Source organism: Falco rusticolus, chromosome 1 (assembly GCF_015220075.1).
Source record: "Falco rusticolus isolate bFalRus1 chromosome 1, bFalRus1.pri, whole genome shotgun sequence".
NCBI lineage: Eukaryota > Metazoa > Chordata > Aves > Falconiformes > Falconidae > Falco > Falco rusticolus.
In genome coordinates, this window is record NC_051187.1 from 89,712,127 (window position 1) to 89,734,260 (window position 22,134).

The 22,134-nt window shown below is 37.9% G+C and overlaps 1 protein-coding gene across 7 annotated transcripts in view; it reads right to left on the reverse strand.

Annotated features, from left to right (window-relative positions):
• Positions 1-22,134, reverse strand: part of NEK1 (NIMA related kinase 1) — a 48,997-nt gene that overhangs the window by 12,322 nt on the left and 14,541 nt on the right. For 2 of the 7 annotated variants that reach the window (XM_037389567.1, XM_037389577.1), the window contains 14 exons: positions 20,289-20,348; positions 20,095-20,142; positions 19,927-20,001; positions 16,714-16,892; positions 16,497-16,631; positions 13,096-13,198; positions 10,028-10,111; positions 9,412-9,495; positions 7,407-7,484; positions 6,269-6,364; positions 5,558-5,731; positions 3,404-3,469; positions 3,092-3,326; positions 477-629 (listed from right to left, as the gene is read on the reverse strand). In XM_037389567.1, the coding sequence (XP_037245464.1) occupies positions 477-629; positions 3,092-3,326; positions 3,404-3,469; positions 5,558-5,731; positions 6,269-6,364; positions 7,407-7,484; positions 9,412-9,495; positions 10,028-10,111; positions 13,096-13,198; positions 16,497-16,631; positions 16,714-16,892; positions 19,927-20,001; positions 20,095-20,142; positions 20,289-20,348 (1,570 nt within the window). Of the gene's footprint in view, positions 1-476; positions 630-3,091; positions 3,327-3,403; positions 3,470-5,557; positions 5,732-6,268; positions 6,365-7,406; positions 7,485-9,411; positions 9,496-10,027; positions 10,112-13,095; positions 13,199-16,496; positions 16,632-16,713; positions 16,893-19,926; positions 20,002-20,094; positions 20,143-20,288; positions 20,349-20,601; positions 21,049-22,134 lie in introns of those variants that run through there. The other 5 variants (XM_037389586.1, XM_037389603.1, XM_037389594.1 and 2 more) reach the window with 5 other exon arrangements.

Below are 22,134 nucleotides of genomic sequence, written 5' to 3' on the forward strand. Positions count from 1 at the left end.
TTGAATTTTACTTGCTACATTCTCATTAGTACAAGTTTATACTTGGAATAAACACAAATCCCTTTCTTCTTGGAAAGGACAAAAAGCAGGAGTTGACCAGAAAGAAAATCCACCAATATGGTTAAGTCATATGCTAACAAGAAGGTTATAGGACCTATCTAATCCAATATTCAGTTGATGACATCCTTTTAAAAGACAGACTTGTTTCTATCAATAAGCAAAGTCTAAGACTTTTCAACAAAACAAAGATCCTTTCATTTCAGCACATCCTTCTTAATTTCTTACCACTTTACCGAATTTGAAATATTTTGGTGTCTTCCAGTATCAGCTTGTGCTGACATTTAGAACTGAGGCAACACCCAGAAATGGAAAGGAAGAGTGAGGATAGAATATGCTTCTGACTTCAGAATTGTTCTCAGTGGACAAATCTGGCACTTCGTACACTCACAGTGCAGATAACTACCAGCTGTGCTTACCATTTATTACATCTAGTTCCTCAAGTAAGTCTGTTTGCAGCTGCAACTCTGCTTCTCCTAGGATCTTCAGGACTGAGTCAGTAGGGCTTTTGCCCCAGACTTTCCTGTGGGGTTCCCCAATATCTAACCTAATTACTTCCCCCAGAGTTTGACCTGTTAGGACACAAACACAAACATAGAAACTTTTATTCACTTTCTATATAGTAAGAAAACAAACAACCTCCACAAAACTAAATACTACAAAGCCAGAACTCATGTCACCTCACCCCAAGTCAGACAGCCTAAGGACTGCACGCAGTCTAGTTTTTCCTCTGCCAATTCCATTTAATACTAGAAGTGATTCAATGCCAGTTAACAGCTGCAACTTAACAGCAGCAGATCCCTTCAGCAATTCAGGCACTCCAAAAGAAAACAGTATGACAAATGTTTAAAACTGGCATGAGGTGGTCTTAACTTTACCTGAAATGGGAAACTAGAAAGTCTCATTGCTGCTATCCTTTGACATTTCTTTCTTTTATTTCTCCCTCCCAGGAAAAGAGGGCATAAACTAATAAAGAATAGTATCAGAATTCCAGAAGACTGGAGGTTAGCCAATGTAATGCTCATCTACAGGAAGAGCAGGAAGGAGGATCCAGGGAACTACAGGCCTCTCAGCCTGACCTGGGTGCCAGGGAAGGTCATGGAGCAGATTGTCCTGAGTATCACCATGCACATGCAGCACAGCTGAGGGATCAAGCCCAGCCAGCATGGGGTTATGAAAGGCAGGTCCTGCTTGACAAACCCAGTCTCCTTCTAGGACAAGGTGACCTGCTTAGTGGATTAGGGAAAGGCTGTGGATGTTGTCTGCTTGGACTTTAGTAAAGCCTTTGACACCGTTTCCCACAGCATTCTCCTGCAGGAGCTGGCTGGTCACGGCTGGGGCAGGTGCACTCTGTGCTGGGTTAAAAGCTGGCTGGGCAGCCGGGCCCAAGGAGCGGTGGGGAGTGGAGCTACACCCAGCTGGCAGCTGGTCACACGTGGCGTTCCCCAGGGCTCGGTGTTGGGGCCAGCCCTGTTCAGTGTCTTTATGGAGGATCTGGACAAGGGGATCAAGTGCACCCTCAGCAAGTTTGCAGGTGACACCAAGCTGGGCAGGAGTGTTGATCTGCCTGAGGGCAGGAAGGCTTTGTAGAGGGATCTCGACAGGCTGGACCGATGGGCTGAGGCCAACTGTATGAGGCTGAACAAGGCTCAGTGCCGGGTCCTGCACCTGGGTCACACCAGCCCCACGCAGCGCTGCAGGCTGGGGCAGAGCGGCTGGGAAGGGCCTGGTGGGAAAGGGCCTGGGGGTGCTGGGTGACGGCCGGCTGGGCAGGAGCCAGCTCTGTGCCCAGGTGGCCGAGGAGGCCAGCAGCATCCTGGCCTGTGTCAGAAACAGTGTGGCCAGCAGGACTGGGGGAGTGATTGTTCCCCTGTACTGGGCACTGCTGAGGCTGCACCTAAAATCCTGTGCTCAGCTTTGGGCTCCACACTGCAAGAGGGACTTTGAGGTGCTGGAGCATGTCCAGAGAAGGGCAACAGGGCTGGTGAAGGGTCTGGAGCACAAGTTTTGTGAGGAGCAGCTGAGGGAACTGGGGCTGTTTATGCTGGAGAGGAGAAGGCTCAGGGGGGACCTTATTACTCTCTACAACTGCCTGAAAGGAGGTTCTAGCGAGGTGGGGGTCGGTCTCTTCTCCCAGATAACAAGCGACAGGACAAGAGGAAATGTCTTCAAGTTGTGCCAGGAAAGGTTTAGATTGGATATTAGGAAGAATTTCTTCACTGAAAAGGTGGTCAAGCATTGGAACAGGCTGCCCAGGGAGGTGGTGGAATACGTAGATTTGGTGCTTAGGGACATGGCTTAGTGATGGACTTGGCAGTCCTGGGTTAACAGCTGGACTTGATGATCTCAAAAAAACCCTTTTCCAACCTAAATGATTCTATGATTCTAATGGAACAAAAGAAGATGCTTCTAGAATCCTAGCCATGTAAAACTACTATGCTATAAAGTAAACATGTCATACTCTCAGTGATTATTTATTTCTGCAATCTGAGACAGACCCTTAGTAAGGCATACTGAAAACAAGAAAAAGGTCTTCCACTCAAAACCCGAGAAGGCAGACAGAAAATTTGAAAAGACAGGTTTGATTTAAAAAAAGAAAAAAAGCTGAGGAGTGCAATAAAAGTAACAGACATAAATTGAGAAAACCCTGTTTTTATTGTTCTACTGATAATGTAAAAGGACTTTGAAGTTAAATAAGAAACTTTGATATATCTTAAGTGTTTTTACTCCTGTGTAAATTAATGCCTACTTAAAAGACACTTACCAAGAAAGCTCAAAGAATGTAACTATGCATTTAATTAGGTAACTATTTGTTGAAATTGGGAAATTATTTGTTGAATCCCCTGCAAGCCATTTAATTACTCAGCCTGTGCCTTATTCCTTATCCAAGGGAATACATAACCGCCTCTTTTTTAGAAGCGGATGACATGCAACTGATAACAAGATTATAATAAGAGTACTTGCTTTATAAAAACAGACACCACACATGGTAAACTGATTTACTGTTATCATGGTAACAAAAAAAAGTACTTACGATCTGTTCCAGAGAGAGAGTCTTCCATTGATAACTGACCTAGAGGAACTACCAACTCAGATGCCCCAGATTCCCATTTTTTGCGATCTCCTAGAAGTGGATGGTCACCTTCTTGCTGCTCCTTACCATCTTCAGACACAGCTGATTCAGAGACAGTTTTACACTCCTTTTTTCCTTTCTCATCTTCTTGAGCTTTCAGATTTTGATTTAATCTTCTCAGTATTTCTCGTTTATTCTGAAATAAGGGCCACATATAGCACTTAAAATAGTACCTTTCTTAAAAGGAGACTAAATGAATAAAATTTGACATACTTGCATTGCACAATCTGGCTTTTTTATTTCCTCCTCAGCTTCTTGAATGGCAGTTACATTTTCATCCTTCAAGTCCCAGAGCATGAAATAGAACATGGAAGAATGTGTCAGAAAAAAATAATCCTGAGAATACTAACAGATGCAATCGTGAACCATCACCTCTAAATTCTTTCCATTGACAACTACAGATAGACTGAAACACAATCTACGATTCCTTTGGGGTTTTGGGGCTTCTCAAAGACAGAATTTCAAGGGCAGCTTCCGTCTGAACTGTTCACTATCGGAAAGTGGTGAGCAAATGAATCACTCAGTTTAAGCAGACAAGTGAAAGTTCAGAGCACTAAACATGTAGACTTAAAGCTAGATATGACCTCTACAGCAAAATGCCACCAAATTCCAATGCTAGAAATGAGCAATTCTATAAGAAAACAAAAAAAGTGGCAAGGACAGAGTCAAGAATCACCTGTAAAGAAAAGCAGAGGGGAGAAGAGACAGCTTTAGTGATATGCAAAATAATCAAACTAAAAATCAAAGGCAAAAATTTGAACTTAGACTCTTTTTGTACACAGCCTGTCTTCTCCACTTCCAACTGCTCTGTGTGCTACATTTTAGTCAGCTATAGTCACCATCTTGCATTGCTGTAAGACAAAATATCCATGTGGAAAAACTGTGCTAATGACTTAAGTCCATCAAAATGTGATTTGTTTATTTTTCCAGCTAGCAACTGACATCTTTCAGTATTTTATATTCTATATATGCTACTTAGCACTAAGTTTTCACTATATTCCCATAGTCATAGCCTTTAGGGTTGTATACAGTGTAAAATCCCACACTACCCTGAAATCTAGAGATAGCTTAGGTAAACCCACAAAAGTTAGCATTGAAATCAACACAGACTTTGTTAAAAACTCAAATTGTGCAACAATTGACTCATATGCTCGGTTTCCCACTTGTTACTTAAATCAAATGGTGGTAGTTGAGGTAAACCTGTAAACATTTACAATACCAGGAATCAAGATCACAGAAAAGAGAAATTAGGAAGCCTCTAATACTGTTTTAGACAAGAAGAAGAGACAACACTATCAGATTCAAGTCTCTTGAACTTCTAACTGTCTGTTACATTCTGCACATAGCTTCAAACTCACTGAAAACAAGAACTAATAAAACAGTCCTATCATTTAAAATTTTTTTCCTTACTTCCACTAGGTTATAAACTCCTTAACTCCCCCTTCAAAAGACTGATGAAAATGCTGGTTAGTTGATGTCTTCTTCCACCAGTCATGACTGCCTTGATCAAAATTGAAATTGCAGCCTATACTGGGTCTGGCTGAGCCCCATAGCAGCCCTGATAGTGTTGTGCTTGTATTGGCAGCTAGAAAGGCAGCGGTAACACACCAGTGTTTTGACTACTGTAAGCAGTGCTCACACAGCACCAAGGCTCTCCCTCAAACCCCACCCCCCACCAGTAGGCTGGGTGTGGGCAAGATCTTGAAAGGGGACATAGCCAGCACGGCTGACCCAAAGTGACCAAATGGCATATTCCGTACCGTATGACACTGGCTGAGATATAAAAGCTAAGAGAAAGGAGGAGGAAAGGAGGGCATTTGTTATTTACTACATTTGTCTTCCGGAGCAACCTCTATGCGTACTGAAGCCCTGCTTCCTGGGAAGTGGCTGGACATCGCCTACTGATAGGAAGTAGAGAATAACATCTTTTGTTTCCCTTTGCTTCTGCACACACGACCTTTGCTGTTGCTTTATTAAACTGCCTTTATCTTGACCCACACATGTTTTTTCTCCAATCTTATTTTCTCCCTGCCCTGTTCTGCTGAGAAGGGGAGTAATAGGGTGGCTTGGTGGGCACCTGGCATCCCACCAAGGTCAACCCACCACACAGCCCAGGGTTCATCATAAGCCATTTTGTTCAAAACTGACTGAATTTGAGTTTCAGTGCACAGATGTATTTCAACAGCTTCCAAGTTTTGGGGTTTTTTTGACATTTTTTTCCTTTTTTTCTTTCCTGAATTAGAAGCAACAAGTATCCTTAATTATTTTTTTCTATCTAATACACACATTCTTCTAAAAAACCTTTTTCAAATCAGGTTGGGTTTGGTTTTTTTTCATGAATTTTACCCTCTTAGCAAAAGTACCTACCACACCCACTTCCTTCAAAGCAGAAGTCATGGAGATGACTGGTGTACTGGGCTTCACTGGAAGTTGTGGCTTAGGAAGAGCTGCTCCAAGCTCCTGTAGTCCATGCACAGGACTCTGTTCTATAGCTCCCACATGAAAAGGCACATTAGGATTCTTTACCCCTTTCGATATCAGCTGCATAGATATAGATTCAATTAAAAAAAATTAAAACAACAAATTAACTTCAAGACTTTGCACATTAAACACAGTATTATTATATAGGTTCATGCAAACCTTTAAAAAAAGACAATAATGCCACACACTTTCATACACAAGACAACTGACAACTGCACGTGAACTATTTCCAGTTTATCAGCTCCACAACATCCTGCTTTTTGGAGCAATATATTACTAGTTGGACTTGTCACTCCACAGCTCACAGAAGCAAAAGAAGATTAATTACACTTTAGTAAGTTAGAGATCATTAATAAAAGACTTGAGGTGATCTTAATGATTCTTAGGTCTGATGTTCTTCAATTCTTGAACCAAATTCTTCATTCAAGCATATCTAAGATTAGGCTTCTAATGAGGGAATTCTGACTAACAGATGCTCTCCTCAGTTTCAGAAGACAAATTGATTATCTAAGCTTGTTAATCACAGTACAGAATTTTAGTTAGACAAAGATATGGCACTACATACTTTGACTGCATGTAACAGATTTATTTTCTTACATGCTCTTCCCAGGCTCTTTTCTCTCTTTCATAAGCTTCCTTTCTCTTTCGCTCTAACTGTTCTTTCAGAACTGCAGCTCGAGCATTTGCTTGGGCCTACAGTGAACAAATAAGCAAAACAGACAACTTAAAGTGATAAAAAGCATTAGTATCCACATTCCATGGAATATTTTAAGAATATATATTCTTGGATTACTGCATCTTCCTCTCTCTCACTTACTACTGTATAGACTGTGAAGGGAGGACTCCACTGAATCAAAATCACCACCACAAGTATAATAACTGATCTTCTATGTTAAGAGTCATGGTGACTCCTCAAAATTAAGTTAGCTCTTGATTTGCATGGTTGTATTTTTAGCGTACATAGCAATCTTAGAGTAATGTAAAACTGGAATCTCTACTTATAAGTAGCTTTGAAGCCAAATGCATTAATCACAAAACATTAAATATTAAGTTTATGTTGAATAAGTTTAAAGTTTAAACATAAAAACTTTGGTTGATGTTTCACCTCTAGATTTAAGGTTAGGCATAAGGTTAGTTTGTTTTTACATTGCTCTTTGCAGATGACGGGGGGTGGAAAATTTTCCCGGAATAGAGTAATACTTGCTATATATTGTATGATGGAGATTAGTTACTGATATAAGAACACCACATGGAATAACGTTCCAATCAAACATTGGATTTCTGTGAAACACATTTGCTTTAAATGTGCTTCATCACAGGGGTATACAGCTCACCTTGCAATCCACATGTTGCCCATGTCAGCACATGTAAATTTTGCCTTCCTTTATTCTTTTAACTAAAATAAAGTTGTTGTTACGTAAGATACATCTTCCTTTCCCTTTCAGTATCAAAATGCTATTTCAGATATACCAAAGTGCTTTCAGGACTAAAGCTAACCTAGAGATAAATCTCACAGGCAGGGAGTGGAAAAATCATGGATTTGCTACGCTATGTCACAAACACATTTTAAATTACTGAGATAAAACAGTTTGAACAGAGCTGTTACTTCAACAGTTAAAAACCTCTTGTAGTGGATGTATGAACAAACTATTGATAGCAAAATGAAATGTAAGAAACTTAATGAGACAGGAACAAATATGAAAACAGTTCCATGTCCTCCCTCCCCAACAATTACCTTCTGCGCTTCTATCTTTTTGCGTCTCAATTCTGCTTCCTCACTCGATTCTGGTCCATCAGAACCAGCACCTTCATTCTGCAAAGTAAGAGTCCTCAGAGAATTATTATTAGTTCATGTATTTAAAAGCTGAGCGATAGGTCACTGCTCAGATCGTTTACACTGCCTATATGACTAACACAGGTCACAATTTCAATAGGCAACTCCTCACTCAAATGTAATTGCTACTGAGATTTGTGGGGCGTTTTGTTTTGGTTGGTTGGTTTTGGGCAGGGGGGGTTAGTTTTAAAGACATGAAGTTTTTACAAGCCAGGAAGAAGGTAATGTGCCTACTGTTGCAATGGAAGAGACCTAACGACGCTGGGCTCTCGCCTGCCACCCCTCATCACTTGTTGCATGCTCTGCAGGTAAGGTATACAAGAAAGGTCTGATGCTCTAGAATTCCAGTTTCTTCCACTGTATGTGCTCCAAATAAGGTGGAACGGGTGTGGGGGAGAGATGGTAACAAGTAAGAACATATAAGGTCTACCTCTGAAACCTGTTTCAATCTCTTTCTTCTTTCCATGGCCTTTGCATATTCCTGTTTACAGAACAGACTGACAGAGCCACACAACAAGGTTGACAGGACCTTTTTACTGTTCATGACCAACTTCTGCAGACCTTTTATTTAAAATAAACTGTTCAGAAGGCCTATTTAGTAGGTATCTTGCAATACAACAAAAAGTATTATTAGAAATAATTTGGCAAAACACAAGCAAGAATTTTAGGTAATTTTTTAAGTGAAAATAAAAAAAAATAAGGTCATGCCAATCTTGGTGTCAGTCAGCTAACAGCGGAAAAGAGACTGGAGATCAAAAAACTTCAGAAAAATCATTTGGTACCCTTAGTAGGCAAAGGAATGAATACATATATTCATTTATTGTATATAAAGTAGGATACTATGCAGTAGTAATAGATATAAAATTGTTAATCAACATGAGGAAATAAACATATCTGTGACAAGATTTGGTCTGAGATAGTGTTCCTCTAGAAGTGACCCTCCACTCTAAAGTTTGTGTCTGCAGGTCTTCATGACAAAAACCTCTTAAACTTGGTCTCTGAATTCTGAAAATCAGTTTAGGCCAGCTCTTGCCTTATACGTCCATTTATGTATAGTGATACATAAAATGCATGGAAGTACTTAATACAGGTGCTGGGGGGAGGCAGGTAACATTTCTCTAGTTTTCAATCACAAAGTACAATGTGAATGTATAAGCAGGTAATCACTTGAGGAAACCCAAACACCCTATTAAGACAAATAGACAGTAAGGGGAAGAACAAACGGGAGTACAAGATCACACAAGAAGTTAATGAAAAGACAGAAACAGACTCCGGACCATATTTACTACATAGATTGCCTCTCAAATGAAACTTTTCCATATACAAGTAAATGGATTCCTTCCAAGTATGGCTTGGATTATTCATGTGATGCCTTAAGTAGCGTTCATTCTGAATCCACTTTATCAACATATTATTTTGTTGTATTATGAACATATTTTGGAGAAGCGATGTTTGAAAAAAAGCGTATTGATTAAATTGAGCTCACGCCAAGAATTTCTAACACACCCACAGAATGTATGAAAAGAATTGCTCTGTACACATTCTGCGTGAGCATTGTCAAAAACTGAATTCTGGAAAAGTTCCTTTAACTAAAAGCAAATAAATACAAAGGTGCTAGTCCTCGATGAGAAATTTACATGTCAAATTCAGATGTAACATTGTGTAGTCTTGTTTTTAAGATACTGTTAGTTTACAGGCACCGAAGCTGCACCCCCAGCACTGAAATAACAAACAGATTTGCATATTCTGGAAAAAGACATGGAAGTACACTAACTGTGGAACAGAATTAAATGTCAAAAATACATGTCTATATATAAAACTGTCTACAAGAAAAGTCTTCACACAGGGATAAAAGAATACATCCCACAGCCAACTTCTGTATGTATTTAAAATTTTTTAAACCAACCTTCTCTCCGCGAAGTTTTGCTCTAATCTGTTGACGTTCATTAAAGTTCTGTAGCCGGATCTGTCTTAATCTTGCCAAATATTCCTAAGGCAACAAAAGGAATTAAGTTTCAGTTATACTGAAACTGTCTCCAGTGTAGTTAACTTCAAATATGTAAGATTCCTCACAAAAATAAGGTGGGTGAAAAAAATCCCACCCCACACTATTACTATCACCATATTATCACTTACTAGTCTCCAGAAAAACTCTCATCTAATGAAAATAAAGAAAACTGGAACATGTTTCCCAGTATCAAACTATCATTTTGTTATATACTATCATATGTATTATTATCACAACAGCATTAGGATACACAATCTCATATCTATATGTATGCATATTCAAGACCTAACACAGATGTAGACAACTTATTTTGATTATTAAAACAAAATATCCAACACAAAAAGCAAACGCACCCAAACTCTAGAATTTTATACAGCAAATTATTTCCTAGGAATTTATAAAGTCCTTTTATTTTGTTACACAGATGGAACCATGCAGGAAAACTAGGCAGAGTCAAGGTCAAAATTGTGCTATTTATGTGACGAGCAAAGTGGCAAACATGCAGCAAGCATACCTCTTCCTCCTTGTTTCTGGATTTCCTTCCTCTTGCAGGAATGGGCCTGCCTCCATAGATATCTGCCACGTTTTGCAGTGTACCCTGTTTGCCATTTAATGGTATCAAATTTAAGGTGGCTGGGGCATTAAAATTACCTGCTTTATCCAATAACTGTTCACTTATAAGAAACCAAAGCCATCAATGATCTGCAGTTGTTCTGAAGTTAACTGATAATCCCTTCTCCCTTACATGAAACATATGGTGGTAGTAACTAAAATCCTGAACAGCCAAAGAGAGACAGGAGTTTTAAGAATATATTTGCCTGCTCCCTGCAATTCTGATTTTCTCCTGCTATGTTAGAAAGCCTAAATTCCAATGAGCATGAGTTTTTTCTACACCTGGATTACATACAAATTGTTGCATAGAGTTGGCATTTCTGCCATTGTTAAGCCAAGCCTAAAATAAAAGTGGAATCTTTATACATTCTTAAGATTAAGCTTTGTCCACAATGATGACTTTTTTTAAAACATACAATAAGTGAACTCAAAACCTAATAAAATACTTAAATATAAATATTACACCTAACAAGCTGTGTTAAATGCCTAACACACATGCATTCACAGTGTATAGCCTTCGTTAGTGTGATGTACTCAGTGTCCTGTCACCAAAAGGATTTCAACCTTTAGAAAGTCCAATACAAAATGGTATAAGAATCACTTAACTGCAGGCTTCCTGCTTGGATTAAACCCCAAAATACTTATTATTATTTTGTTCATTCTATAACAAAAGCCTCTGCTTAACAGGTTAAAAATATCCTGATTTGTTAACTCAACATACAATACAGAACATATACATATGATAGTTACACAGACCTTCTGCCTTATAAAACACCAGGCCTTTAGTTTCTGCAAGCTTGTGTAGAGAACCATTGTTAAGTAAATACTCTAGTTAAGTTCTTAATAGGGAGGACTGAATCCAAATATTCTGGCTGAACACTCTCTCAGATTGACCAAAAAAATCAGTGCGCATTAATGTACTTCCGTGATCAGAATTCAAATGAAAGGAACCACCCTGTGGATAACAAGTAGCATACATTCACAAGGATTCCATAAATTCTGGTTTCAGCTTGAGCATTAAGGCGTACAAAATGGAAAGGAGTATTTGCCATATTCACATTTTCAGAAATATTTGGTTTTATTTTTAACACATGTTCCCGAGCTTTACAAAAGCTAACTGGCACTATTCAAGTAATCTCATTGTTCTTAATTCTAGCATTCAATTTCGCTTAGGTATTTTCATCAAACTGATGGAGATTTGTATCACTGCTTTTAAACAAGAAAGAAACTGGAAGCAAGATTTTTGAGAACTGATTTTCTTTCTGTAGATTGTTAACTTTAACTCATCTGCCTACATTAAAATGTTCAGACGAGGATTCAATGCTCTGCAATGCCACACAGCTACAGTGAAGTAGCAAACTAGATCACAGCCATCTCTTAAAGAAGAGATGATGAAAGTATCATCAACGCAACTACCGAGTCAAACTTTAGACTGTCACTTGAAAATTAACATTGACAGTAACTATATTTAACAGAAGCTGAGTAAATTAGTACGAGTCAGTTACTTACAAATCTTTTACCACAAAGAGCTTCATATTAGTTGATGATTTCTGCTGATTTTTCCTGTCAGATCATCATGGTCTGGACAATAGTCCCATCCCTATATGAGAACTACTGCCAGCTAATCAAGTTTTTTTCCTGCACAAATGAAAAGAAACTGCTGAGAACTGCTATCAACGGCAAATGGAACCCTGGCTTTGAGTTACAAGCCTTAAACATCTGGAGTTAAGTTTACACTGTGCAGTAACTTCCTTTGTTTATTACAGCAGCCAGTTAAGAATAAAACATTTGGGCTAAGTTGGATACATTATAGAAACCTGAGAACCATTACACTGAATACTTGGGTATCTTGCATTAATTGATCTCATACATTTATATTAATGCCAACAAAGACAAGAACAAAACAGAAGCAGGTACTATTAAGGACTTGTCTAAGAAGAGGCAGCCTTAACATGAACTGTTCATTTTTTCAAAAATTTACTGGTCTTGGAGGTTTTAAAAAAAACCCAGAACACAGTTTTAAAGTGGAAGACTCGTACTTTAAAACATATGTAATGTATATAAGGATACTTCACCAAAGCAGTGAATTGAAGTATCTAAGAATTGCTTACTGTAAGTAAAATAATCTCTGAAACAAAGACCTGGCTGTAAATCATGATCAGATATGCAGATATAACTCAGGAGAGGCTTCTGTAAATCTTCAGTTGGTCTCATTGCACTGCAATGCCATCACAGTCAGTTTACTTTCAGCAGCTGACAGTGATATTGTGACTTGGTTGCATATGAAGTGCGGAGAAGCATTCAAAAAGCAAAACTCTCCGCATTATGAAAACGCATAGTTCAACCACACAAAGTCCTAGTGCAAACAAGTCATTTCCAAGACATCTTTCCTGCAAACAAACTTCCTAAAGGAATATTGAATTTAGAACTGCCAGCATAAAGAACAAAGAACATTTTGTGATGCTGCCCACTAGTTAATTTCTAAAGAGTAATGGTTTTAGAAACATCAACCTCGACAAAGATGGATGTCATTATAATACCTTCTCAATAAGCAGAAGGGGTTTTATAAAACACACTAGTCTATCCTATCATTAGCTGTATTAGTTTAACCAAACTTAATTTATGTGTTATTCAGTAGCTTGTACTTAAAAGTTTAATTCTAACCAAAACTGTAAAGCTACGAACAGAAAAAAGTAAATGAATGTTCTGAAAGTCACAAGTTAGACACATGCAAGAAAGGATATTTTCTTTGTTAATAAATTTAGTCATGAGAAATGTATTGCACGATTCTGTTACATTTTAATAAAAAAAAATAACAAAAAGCAAAAATCTTACCTCCTGTAGTCTTTTTATTTTTTTTAAATACTTAAGGAAAATATTTAGCCAGCATTTCATGGTTATGATGCTACTTCAAAGATTCACAAAGCATCCTAGTACAGTAATATACATAGGAAGGACCAGATTACATACCATGTGTCCCTCAGCTCGAGCTTTGTTTTCCATGGCTTCTCTCTTTCGTTGCCAGAATTCTTCAACTTGCTTTGCTCTATCTGCAGCTATCCATCCTTTTTGCCTGAGTAATTGCAACACATAGCAAGATGAAAGCCTCTGAAATATAGTATTCAGCACCCCCCTGCATTTATTCTAACTAGTGCACACACAGAAAAGGTAACTTTCTATGAACAAGGCATCTTCAAAAAATGCCTTTCATCAGCCAAAACACAAGTCAGACTTCCACAAAACAGAGGAGAACAGGCTCAACTAAGTTAAAGAACAATTGAAAAAAAAAAAAACCAACCCAAAAGAAAACACTGTTGTTGTCCTTCCAGATCCTGGTCATCAAACAAAAAATGAATGTCAAAACACAATGTTAGTTTGATTGCTTCTGAAAATGTCTCTGCTTGTTTCATTATTGTTACCATTTGGGAGCGGGGGGAGGGTGAGGTGGGGTGTGAAAAAAGGCTCCTTCATGGTTTCCCTTCAGACATGAGCAAGAACTCATCACATGAGCCAATCAGTAAGGTCAAAATTGCAGCAGTCTTTCCAGACTGACTTACGTTTGGAGTAAGAGCTTCTACCACTCAGATAATCACCATGGTGCTAGAATTCTCAGTGTTCTGGTAACTCCTTTTGGGGGATCTTGGGGGATTTTTATTTGTTTTTAAAGGTACTGTGAAAGAATTTTCCTACCTTAGAATTAGCCAGAACAAGATTTTATTTTTTTTTTTCTCCCCTGACATATTCCACCCAGGTCAGGGACCTGCTTGGGTAGACAAGAAGGCTATGTACAAGTTACCATAACTGAGCATCTGACAAGTCTCCTAGTACATACGTATGATCATTTGGTAAATGAAACAGTTTCTGACAAATTGGTTAGAAGTGGACTCAGAGGAAGTTCTCTATTAAAAAAACCTGAGAAATAGTGTAAGATATTCTAACCAATTGCAGAACGATGAGGCAACCCCCTTTTCAAGGTTCCCCTAGCCTCATTTGACTGAGGAGTAGTAGGGGTCCAGCAACAGGCAGGAAGGAATTGCAATAACTGATAGCAATAACCCATCAGGCTGAGACAGTTAAAGAAGAATCATTCTGCAATACAGGAGCTAGTGCTAGTAATTCTTAAATGAATTAGCACACTAATTAAACATCCTTGCATCTTTTTTTTCTCTCCCTTCATTTGCTGTCCCCCTGCAAGGAGGAAGTGAAATATTTCCAAACGCTACAATTCGTTAAGAGGAAGATATAGACAAAACTAATTTGATACAATAAAACAAATGCTGTGGCCGCTCTGAAAAGGCAAGATGATCCACATAGGTGTTACTGGAAAAGAAACAAGCACTTGATAATCTTTGTATACAAGTATTTGACTCACTACAAGACTTTTATACTATAACTGTTCATATGTATGAACCTGAATGGTGGACAGTGAAATCTGTCCAAACCTGTGTCATATAGCTGAAGTTTAGCTTACAGTGTTGGAGGAGAGCTGTTTCCCTGAGAAAAAAAAACAACTAAAAAACCAACCCCCCCCCAACACCAAACCTATTTGCCTCAAACCAAATTCACAGGAAAAAGTTTTCTCAACTAAATTTTACGGAAATGTTTTTCCCTACTCCAAAGCTGGGTTACTCATATTGCTAAAACATTTCAACTAGATTTCTTCTGGACTGCATTTCTGTCCAAGACACAATTTTTAGACTGTTGATGTTGAATATACTTAGCTTTATATTAGCTGTGGTAGTGTAATCGGAAAGACTGCAAACTGAGGATTTCTCAACTTCTTTAATATATGCTCTAAATTACCTATCTTTAAGAAAGCTGCAATTACTTAAATTCTTTCTTTGAGCTAAACATCTTGAACACTTATCTTTATATTTCACCTCCAGCTGAAAGAATGAAGTGCGGGAAAGAAATACTGCTAAACTAGCTATGATAATAAAATTGCTTCTAGATAATAAAGTACAAATACCAAAATTTAAGTTCTAAGAAACAGTACCTCAATTTAAGGCTTAAGATAATCCATTTTATAAATAAAATAGATAATAAATTTCTGCACAGTATCGAGTGCTTCCAAGTTCATGTATTTGAGAAATACTGAATCAGTTTCTTTTCATGATCTCCACGATATAATTTGCAGCCCTCTACTACACTTTCTCTCACTTTTAACAATTTAAAACAGTTTACCCAGGTGTAGCCAAGTATCATTTAATATTGTCAAATGGGCGAGGCAAACAGTTTCCTAGTCTAGGAAAGGTTTGGGGACTGTGGCACTTTGAACAAAGCACTGAGAATAAATAAAGGAGGATCGAAATATGCAGCTACATCATCTGGAATAATACACCTTCCAGTACCAGGTTGTACCAGGAAGAATTTTAATTAGCTCACAACAGCCCAAATTACTATAAAAAAAAAAAATAAAGCTTGTAAAATTGTAACATCAGTGTTAAATGTGTTATGTTATTGCTGCAAATTTTAAAACCGAAAAAAAAATCTACTGTCTAAAAAAAGGCAAAATACATTACATTAAAACATAAAACTGAATTATTTTAGAGGAACAAAAGCTTTCCTTGGCCACTTTCTTTTCCTCGCATTAACTCCATTTATTTCTTCCTCCATAGGATACATCACTGGATCTGCAGAAGTTCAAACGCATAAGACAATTTGTCCCTCTAGGAAAGTTGGTTAGTAATGCTCATATTCTAAACTTCTAGAAAAAAGATATTCTATTTACTGCTTACAGTTCTGAAGGAGAGCAAAGAGGTTTTGAACAAGCTGCTTGAAAGAGGAAAACAATTAAAAAATATCAATACTTGTTTACAATCCTTTTATATATGAAAAAACTCTGCTTATAGTAATTGCAAAGAATAAGCATCACAGAATTGGAAGTTGCACACCATTATAACACCTGGCATTTACATCTCAATGAGGAAGCTCCTAGAAGTTTCCACTGATCAATAAACAAGCGCTAACAGTTCTGGGAGTGTACTAGACACTCTCCTGTGCTAGAGTCAACACTCAGAAGGCAGTCAGAACGAGATGACAGGAATAGGAAGCATCTGACAGGTAACACAAAAAGCAGAACTATGAAAAAAGCAAAGGAGGAGGCTTATAATGTTATCTGAAACTGCATTAAGACAAGAATTTGGATGAAGTCTAGTTACAGTTGTAGTAATCCTTTTTTCTACTATTGGGGAAGCTACGGTATCCATTGGTTCTAATTGTGTTCTGCGAGGGACTAACACACAAACAGACGGTACACAGTACCAATGGATAAAAGTGAGTTTGAGACATGTCCAACTACTAAATGAAACAAGACACGGAACAAGAATCTAACATGTAGGGACAGATTTACGGATTTATCATAGTCCAACCTGTTTGCATTGGCTTGTTTAGACACCTCCTTCAATCTTTTCATTTTTTTCCTAACTGCACCAGCATCAGGTGGTAAATGGTGATGACCTGCAGGCCCCTTAGGAACTCCTGGACGTATTCCAGGTGGAATTCCTCTGTAGATAGATATGTACAGTAACTTACATTACTTTCATCTAAAGCAGACCACATGCAACTTCTAATGGAAGGTAGCCATACCTTTCAACAACTTCTTGGCCTTGTAGTTTTGCCCTCAGTTTGGCTTCCCTCTCTTCAGCTACTCTAATGTTTTCCTTTTGCTGTTGCATCTGGTCAAAAATAGCATGATAGTGTTCATATTGTCCTCTGGAAGACACAGGAAAAGGACCAATGCCACCTCCACCGCCATAATATGGTGCCTGGAAATCAAAAGGGGTAGGGTGGAAATCTCAAATACTGGTTTAAACAGGCCCTTCCAATTTTACCTCTCCAGCAGACTAAAAGCATTACTCCGCAACAATTCTGAATTGGTCCTGCTTTTACTCCTGGCATGTCCCTGTTTTAAACTATAAGGCAGTTAAAAACTTAATTTCTGTTAGCACTCCAGAATAATGCATCATTTTACCTCCCTCTGATAATAGTCTAGTTATATACGAGAGATCTGTAATACCTTTTGGAAGTTACTGGTAACAAATCCATTGAAGTGTAATTGGATATAGATGTGCTTACCTGGCAAAACCCAAAGTTTTAGCACAAAAGCCAAAAGTGATACATACAAACTGAAGTGCTAATGAGTGATTTGTAGCCAAACACACATTTTTTCATGAAGCTGGAAACAGTTAAGCACACTTCCAAGGTTGCTGAATGGCATTAAGTGCAGATTTATCTGAGAATCCCCACTGTTGCCAAACTTTAGTTTCATCACCAGAATTGAGTTGCTTCCCTACTAAAGCTCAGATCAGGGGAACATCTACCACAAGCTACTGCTTTAGGCAAATTATCTCTGTCATTCCCAAAGAATTAGAATTCCTACAGAACTTTCATGTGAAAATAATAATTAAAAAAAAATATATGTAGCAAGCAGCTGTATACAGTAGTAGCCAAGTATGGATGCAGAAAATGTGAAACTGGCAAACAAGGTTAAGGTTGTCAGCACATGCATAAAAACATTCCCTTTACACCTGGAGGAAGCACTCAAATAGCTCATGGTAGTGAATCTATGAAATTTGTTTTAAAAGTAGCATCAACGTTCCTTCCAGAGTGGTCTTAAGTATTTCAAGTAAATTCAGATAGGTGAGTGCAGATGCGACAGGTTTAAGATTGCCTGCTTTGAAGCTCCAGAACAGATTATGTTTGACAATGGAATTTAACACACATTCTCAGTTTCAGTTGCTCAATACCCATCAATATTTGCCCATAACCCATATGACAGAATACTAACTGAAAGACTTATCCAGGCACTCAAATAATTATGCAGGTATGCTGTTCATCTGAATAAAAATAACTTTCCATACAAGACTATGGTTTCTACAAATAGAAAGTCTTGCTACATACACTGTTCAAGGTTTTACCTATCATTATTAGAGCTCAGTTTTTCAAAAGGATTATCTAAAGAAATAATATGATCAATCTCTAGGCAAATGCTATGAAGCAGGTGCTCATCAACAGTCTGCAGAACAGTTATAGCCCCTGCTAGAACCACAAACTCAAAGCCAAATCCTTGCCACCTCTTTCCCTACTTTCCCTCAAAAACAGGTGCCAGCAACCAACCCAAAAAGACAACAGGAGGACAAAATCATGCAGTGTATGATGCTGCCGTGCCTTCATAAGATGCTATATGGCTTGCATTATTGAAAAGCTTGAACAAAGCTATTCGACAGTATTGTCAGGGAGTTGCTGGATACACTGTTTTCATGTTGGAGAAAGGAAAAGGATAATTAAGTCAAGAGTAAACCTGGACTGACGATAACCTAGCAGACTGCATTAAGATCTGTACTAAACTATCCAATTTGGAGAAGACATTTCAATGAATTAGCATGGCTGCCATGACATTTTACACCAGTGACACTTAATGAAAATACAGACAGCCACTTGAACCTCAGTTTCCCTAGATCACGGAGAAGACTGGTAATGCATCTGCAGCTACAACAGAACACTTTGTATGTTTGCAGAGTCTAAGAACCTTGGAATAAAACTCTCAAAACTGATCAGAAACATGATTGTTTTTAGGAACATAAGCAGCTCTTATCCAAATGTGATTATGCTGACATATTGTGTTGTATGGAAGCTTGTATTGGTGCCTTCCAGTTTCATCTTGAGAGAGAGAGAGAAGCATGGCATAGAAACCAAATGATGGTTTTTGATTTTTCCAGTAAATCAGCACTTGTTAGTTTTTAAAGTCTGGCATGCTTAAGTTTGCTTTTATATTTAAGCTGTACTTATACAATGAGTGGCACACATCCAAAGATTATGTCTATTTTGAAATAATAGATTTAATAAGCACCTACTGAAACCTGGTCAAGTGCTTGTGTATTCCTCCTTCTTGCACAAGGAACAGAAAATAAAACCTCTATTCATTTTGACTCTACTGCCGAGTCAGAGGTTGTCTACAAAAACCCTATTAAACATGTTTAGGCCAAGTATATTTGCAAGACTCACTACCACCACAACAAACAGCAGCATTTTAAGCCATTTTCTATTGTCAGACAGATTTATACTACAGCAGTACTTAAATTTCTGCACTAGCTCTGTCTGATGAAAGTACCCTGACCTTTATATTCAACTAACTTCATGAAACTACTTTCCAGGACACTTATGTTTCCACAGAACTATGACACACACAAACAGGCAAAAAGAAACTGTCACAGGAATCAGATTAAACTGTGTAATTAAGTTATGGAAGAAGTGAATGGCTAAAGAGTTTACTGCTTTCAGAAAAAAATAGACTTATTAAGGATTTTTTTTACCCCCCTCCTGAACAACTTAGCAGTATATATAAACATTTTTGTTGCTCAATAACAAAGAATGCTTAGAAGCAGGTATTTAATACTGGGGAAGAGGTCTATTATCCTAATATGAGAACCTGGAAAAAGATTTCAACAAAAGAATTCAAGAACAAACTTGAATGCGAAAGCTGTTCATGCATAGACTCAGCAGAGGAGAAGTAGCGAAAGCAGGAGTGGAAAAAAGAAAGTGGTGCATGAAAACCGTTCCTGGCAGAAAGAGAAGAGATTTGGAAATTTAGTAAGTATTAAAAATGAAAACTGCACACGATTCCAAAAAGCCAGGGAAGGGAGTCTGTTATACAATTTTTCTTAAATTATCCATAGATTAATAATGGACAGTCCCAAGAGTTGACCTTCAAGAACAGATCTTTCTGAAAAGCGAAGACCATGGCAGAAAACCAAAAGCGGGGGGAACAGACTACACCACATTTCTGCATCTGCTGCCAACCTTAACATCACCACTTCCACATGAACCAAGCACATTCCTCCATCCTTGTTCCCTGGCTCTGTTTATTCGTTCCATCTGAAGGAGAAAACAATACAGGAAAACAAAATTCAAGGAATCACTACGTAAAAATGGAACTTTACTAATTAACACATTTTAAACTTATTTTACCCTTTCTTTTTCCAATCTTCTCATTTCATCTGCCTTCAGTAAACTCATCTGCAATGTGTAAGAAATAAACATGTTTAATAACTGGGAAATCCAGCTACTACATATTCTTATGCAACATATAACACATCACACCACAAGATACTTCATTAAAATTACTTTGGGTGGAAAAAGGAAGTCTCAAGAATCTTGTCTACCTGATCTCTCTGGCGTTTTTCTTTCTCAGGCAATTCTAACCTTTTCCTTTTTGAAGGTTCCTGAAAAATAAGCATATAATTCAGTACTTATTACTGAGCCATTGTTCTGTCAAATCTCTGTCAAGCCAGGTTAGTGCTCCAATTGCTGGTGTAGGTCCACAAAGATTAGGGGAAAAAAAAACATTAAAAAAATACTGTCATATAATGTTTGGAAAAAAGATAAGGAGGAAAGGTTTGAAGGTTTAATGTTGTCATTCTTGCTCTGGACTTAGCTTTTGATTGGTTTGAAAATTAACAGATAATTTCATGATACCTCAAACATTTTCCTCCTTTCTTCTCCTGGATTAATTTTCTTCATTGGACTTGAAAAGGCCTGGATAAAAGGTGAAACTTTACAAATTAGACAGCACAACACCAGAATGAGAGAAAAATTCTAATCAGAAAAAAAAAATCTTAAACATACAACTTAGTATGTGCAAAATGTGGTTTAAAATAATTACTCATGAGGTTCTAAGTGCAAAGCACTGTTAGGATCTAGCTACCGTACTTCTTCACCCTCTACTAAAAGCTCTGTCTTGTGAAAGCTGAAGGCAGCAATTTCTAAATCTGTTTTGTCTTAATTTTTCTTCTCTGGCAATATCATTCTGCATTACAATCTTTTCCTATTAAAAGCCTTTGAAGGTCCCTAGTTATCAAGATGCTCTTATTTGGAGAATAGATCTATTAGGTTATCCTCAGGCTATTTTTGCTTGAGTAACTCTAACCAAGGTTCTTGTCACCTATAGAAGAGAAGAACACAGCCTCTATTGAATACCTGGTAAAGAAGCAGCCATATGTAATAAACCATACTGCTTGCTCTCATCTTCTCAAAAAAGTGATGGTTACTTTTAAAGCTTTTTTATTTTTCTGGCCGTACTAGAACATAGAGAGCTTCAAAATATTTTCTTTTGCCAGCCTAAAATCCTATCAAAGTATTTCAGAATATAAAATCAAGTACTTTGGAAGGTAGAAGCCTTTATAGAGACTTAAGTCAATTAAGTTCAACTACACTGAGTTAATCGAGTATCACTAAACATAGGAGATAATTGTTACATGCTCTTCCAAAGCCAGCTGAGAGCTGCAAGCTCAGTCTATCCTGGAACAACAGCAAATAGAAGAAAATTTATATTACACTGTAGTCATTGTTTCTATCCTACTAGGATACCTACTGTCACTAGACACAATCCACACAAAGAGTAGATCTTAAAATTGCAGCATTACTGACTCCTTACATGCAGCAAGAAGCTATTTTCTCAGTCTCTACCCTGTCACTTGCAGTCTCCCATGCAAGTTGGATTGGTGTTGGCTGGTGAAATACAATGAGCAGCAGACTAGCAGACAGATGTGCAACCAAGCCTTAAAACATAAAAACCTCACAGTCTCATAAGGATACACAAGAAGTCTCTGTGTTCCATTTTTCTTACTCTCTTTTTCAAACTGTGTATCACAAGCCAACAAAGACTTTTGTGATCTCTTTTCCTTAAACCTCCAATAACTTTTGAACCCCCAAAATAACTTATATCTCAAGGATAATTTTCTGTCCACCTATCAAATTTGACAGATGGATAGAGATCTCAGCACTATGATCCCCAGAGTACCATGGGAAGAAGGAAAGGAAGAAAACCCCAAACCCACAACCCGCCCGCAACAACAACAATATTACTTATTCAGAGAAAATTTGAATTAGTTCCCTTGCTGCAGTGGAAGCTTCCTGTTGTTGTCTGGCACATGCATATAGATCAAAACTAGCTGTACTGTAAACATCTCCTGGCCATGCAGTAATTAAAGGAATAAAGAGAGAAAGAAA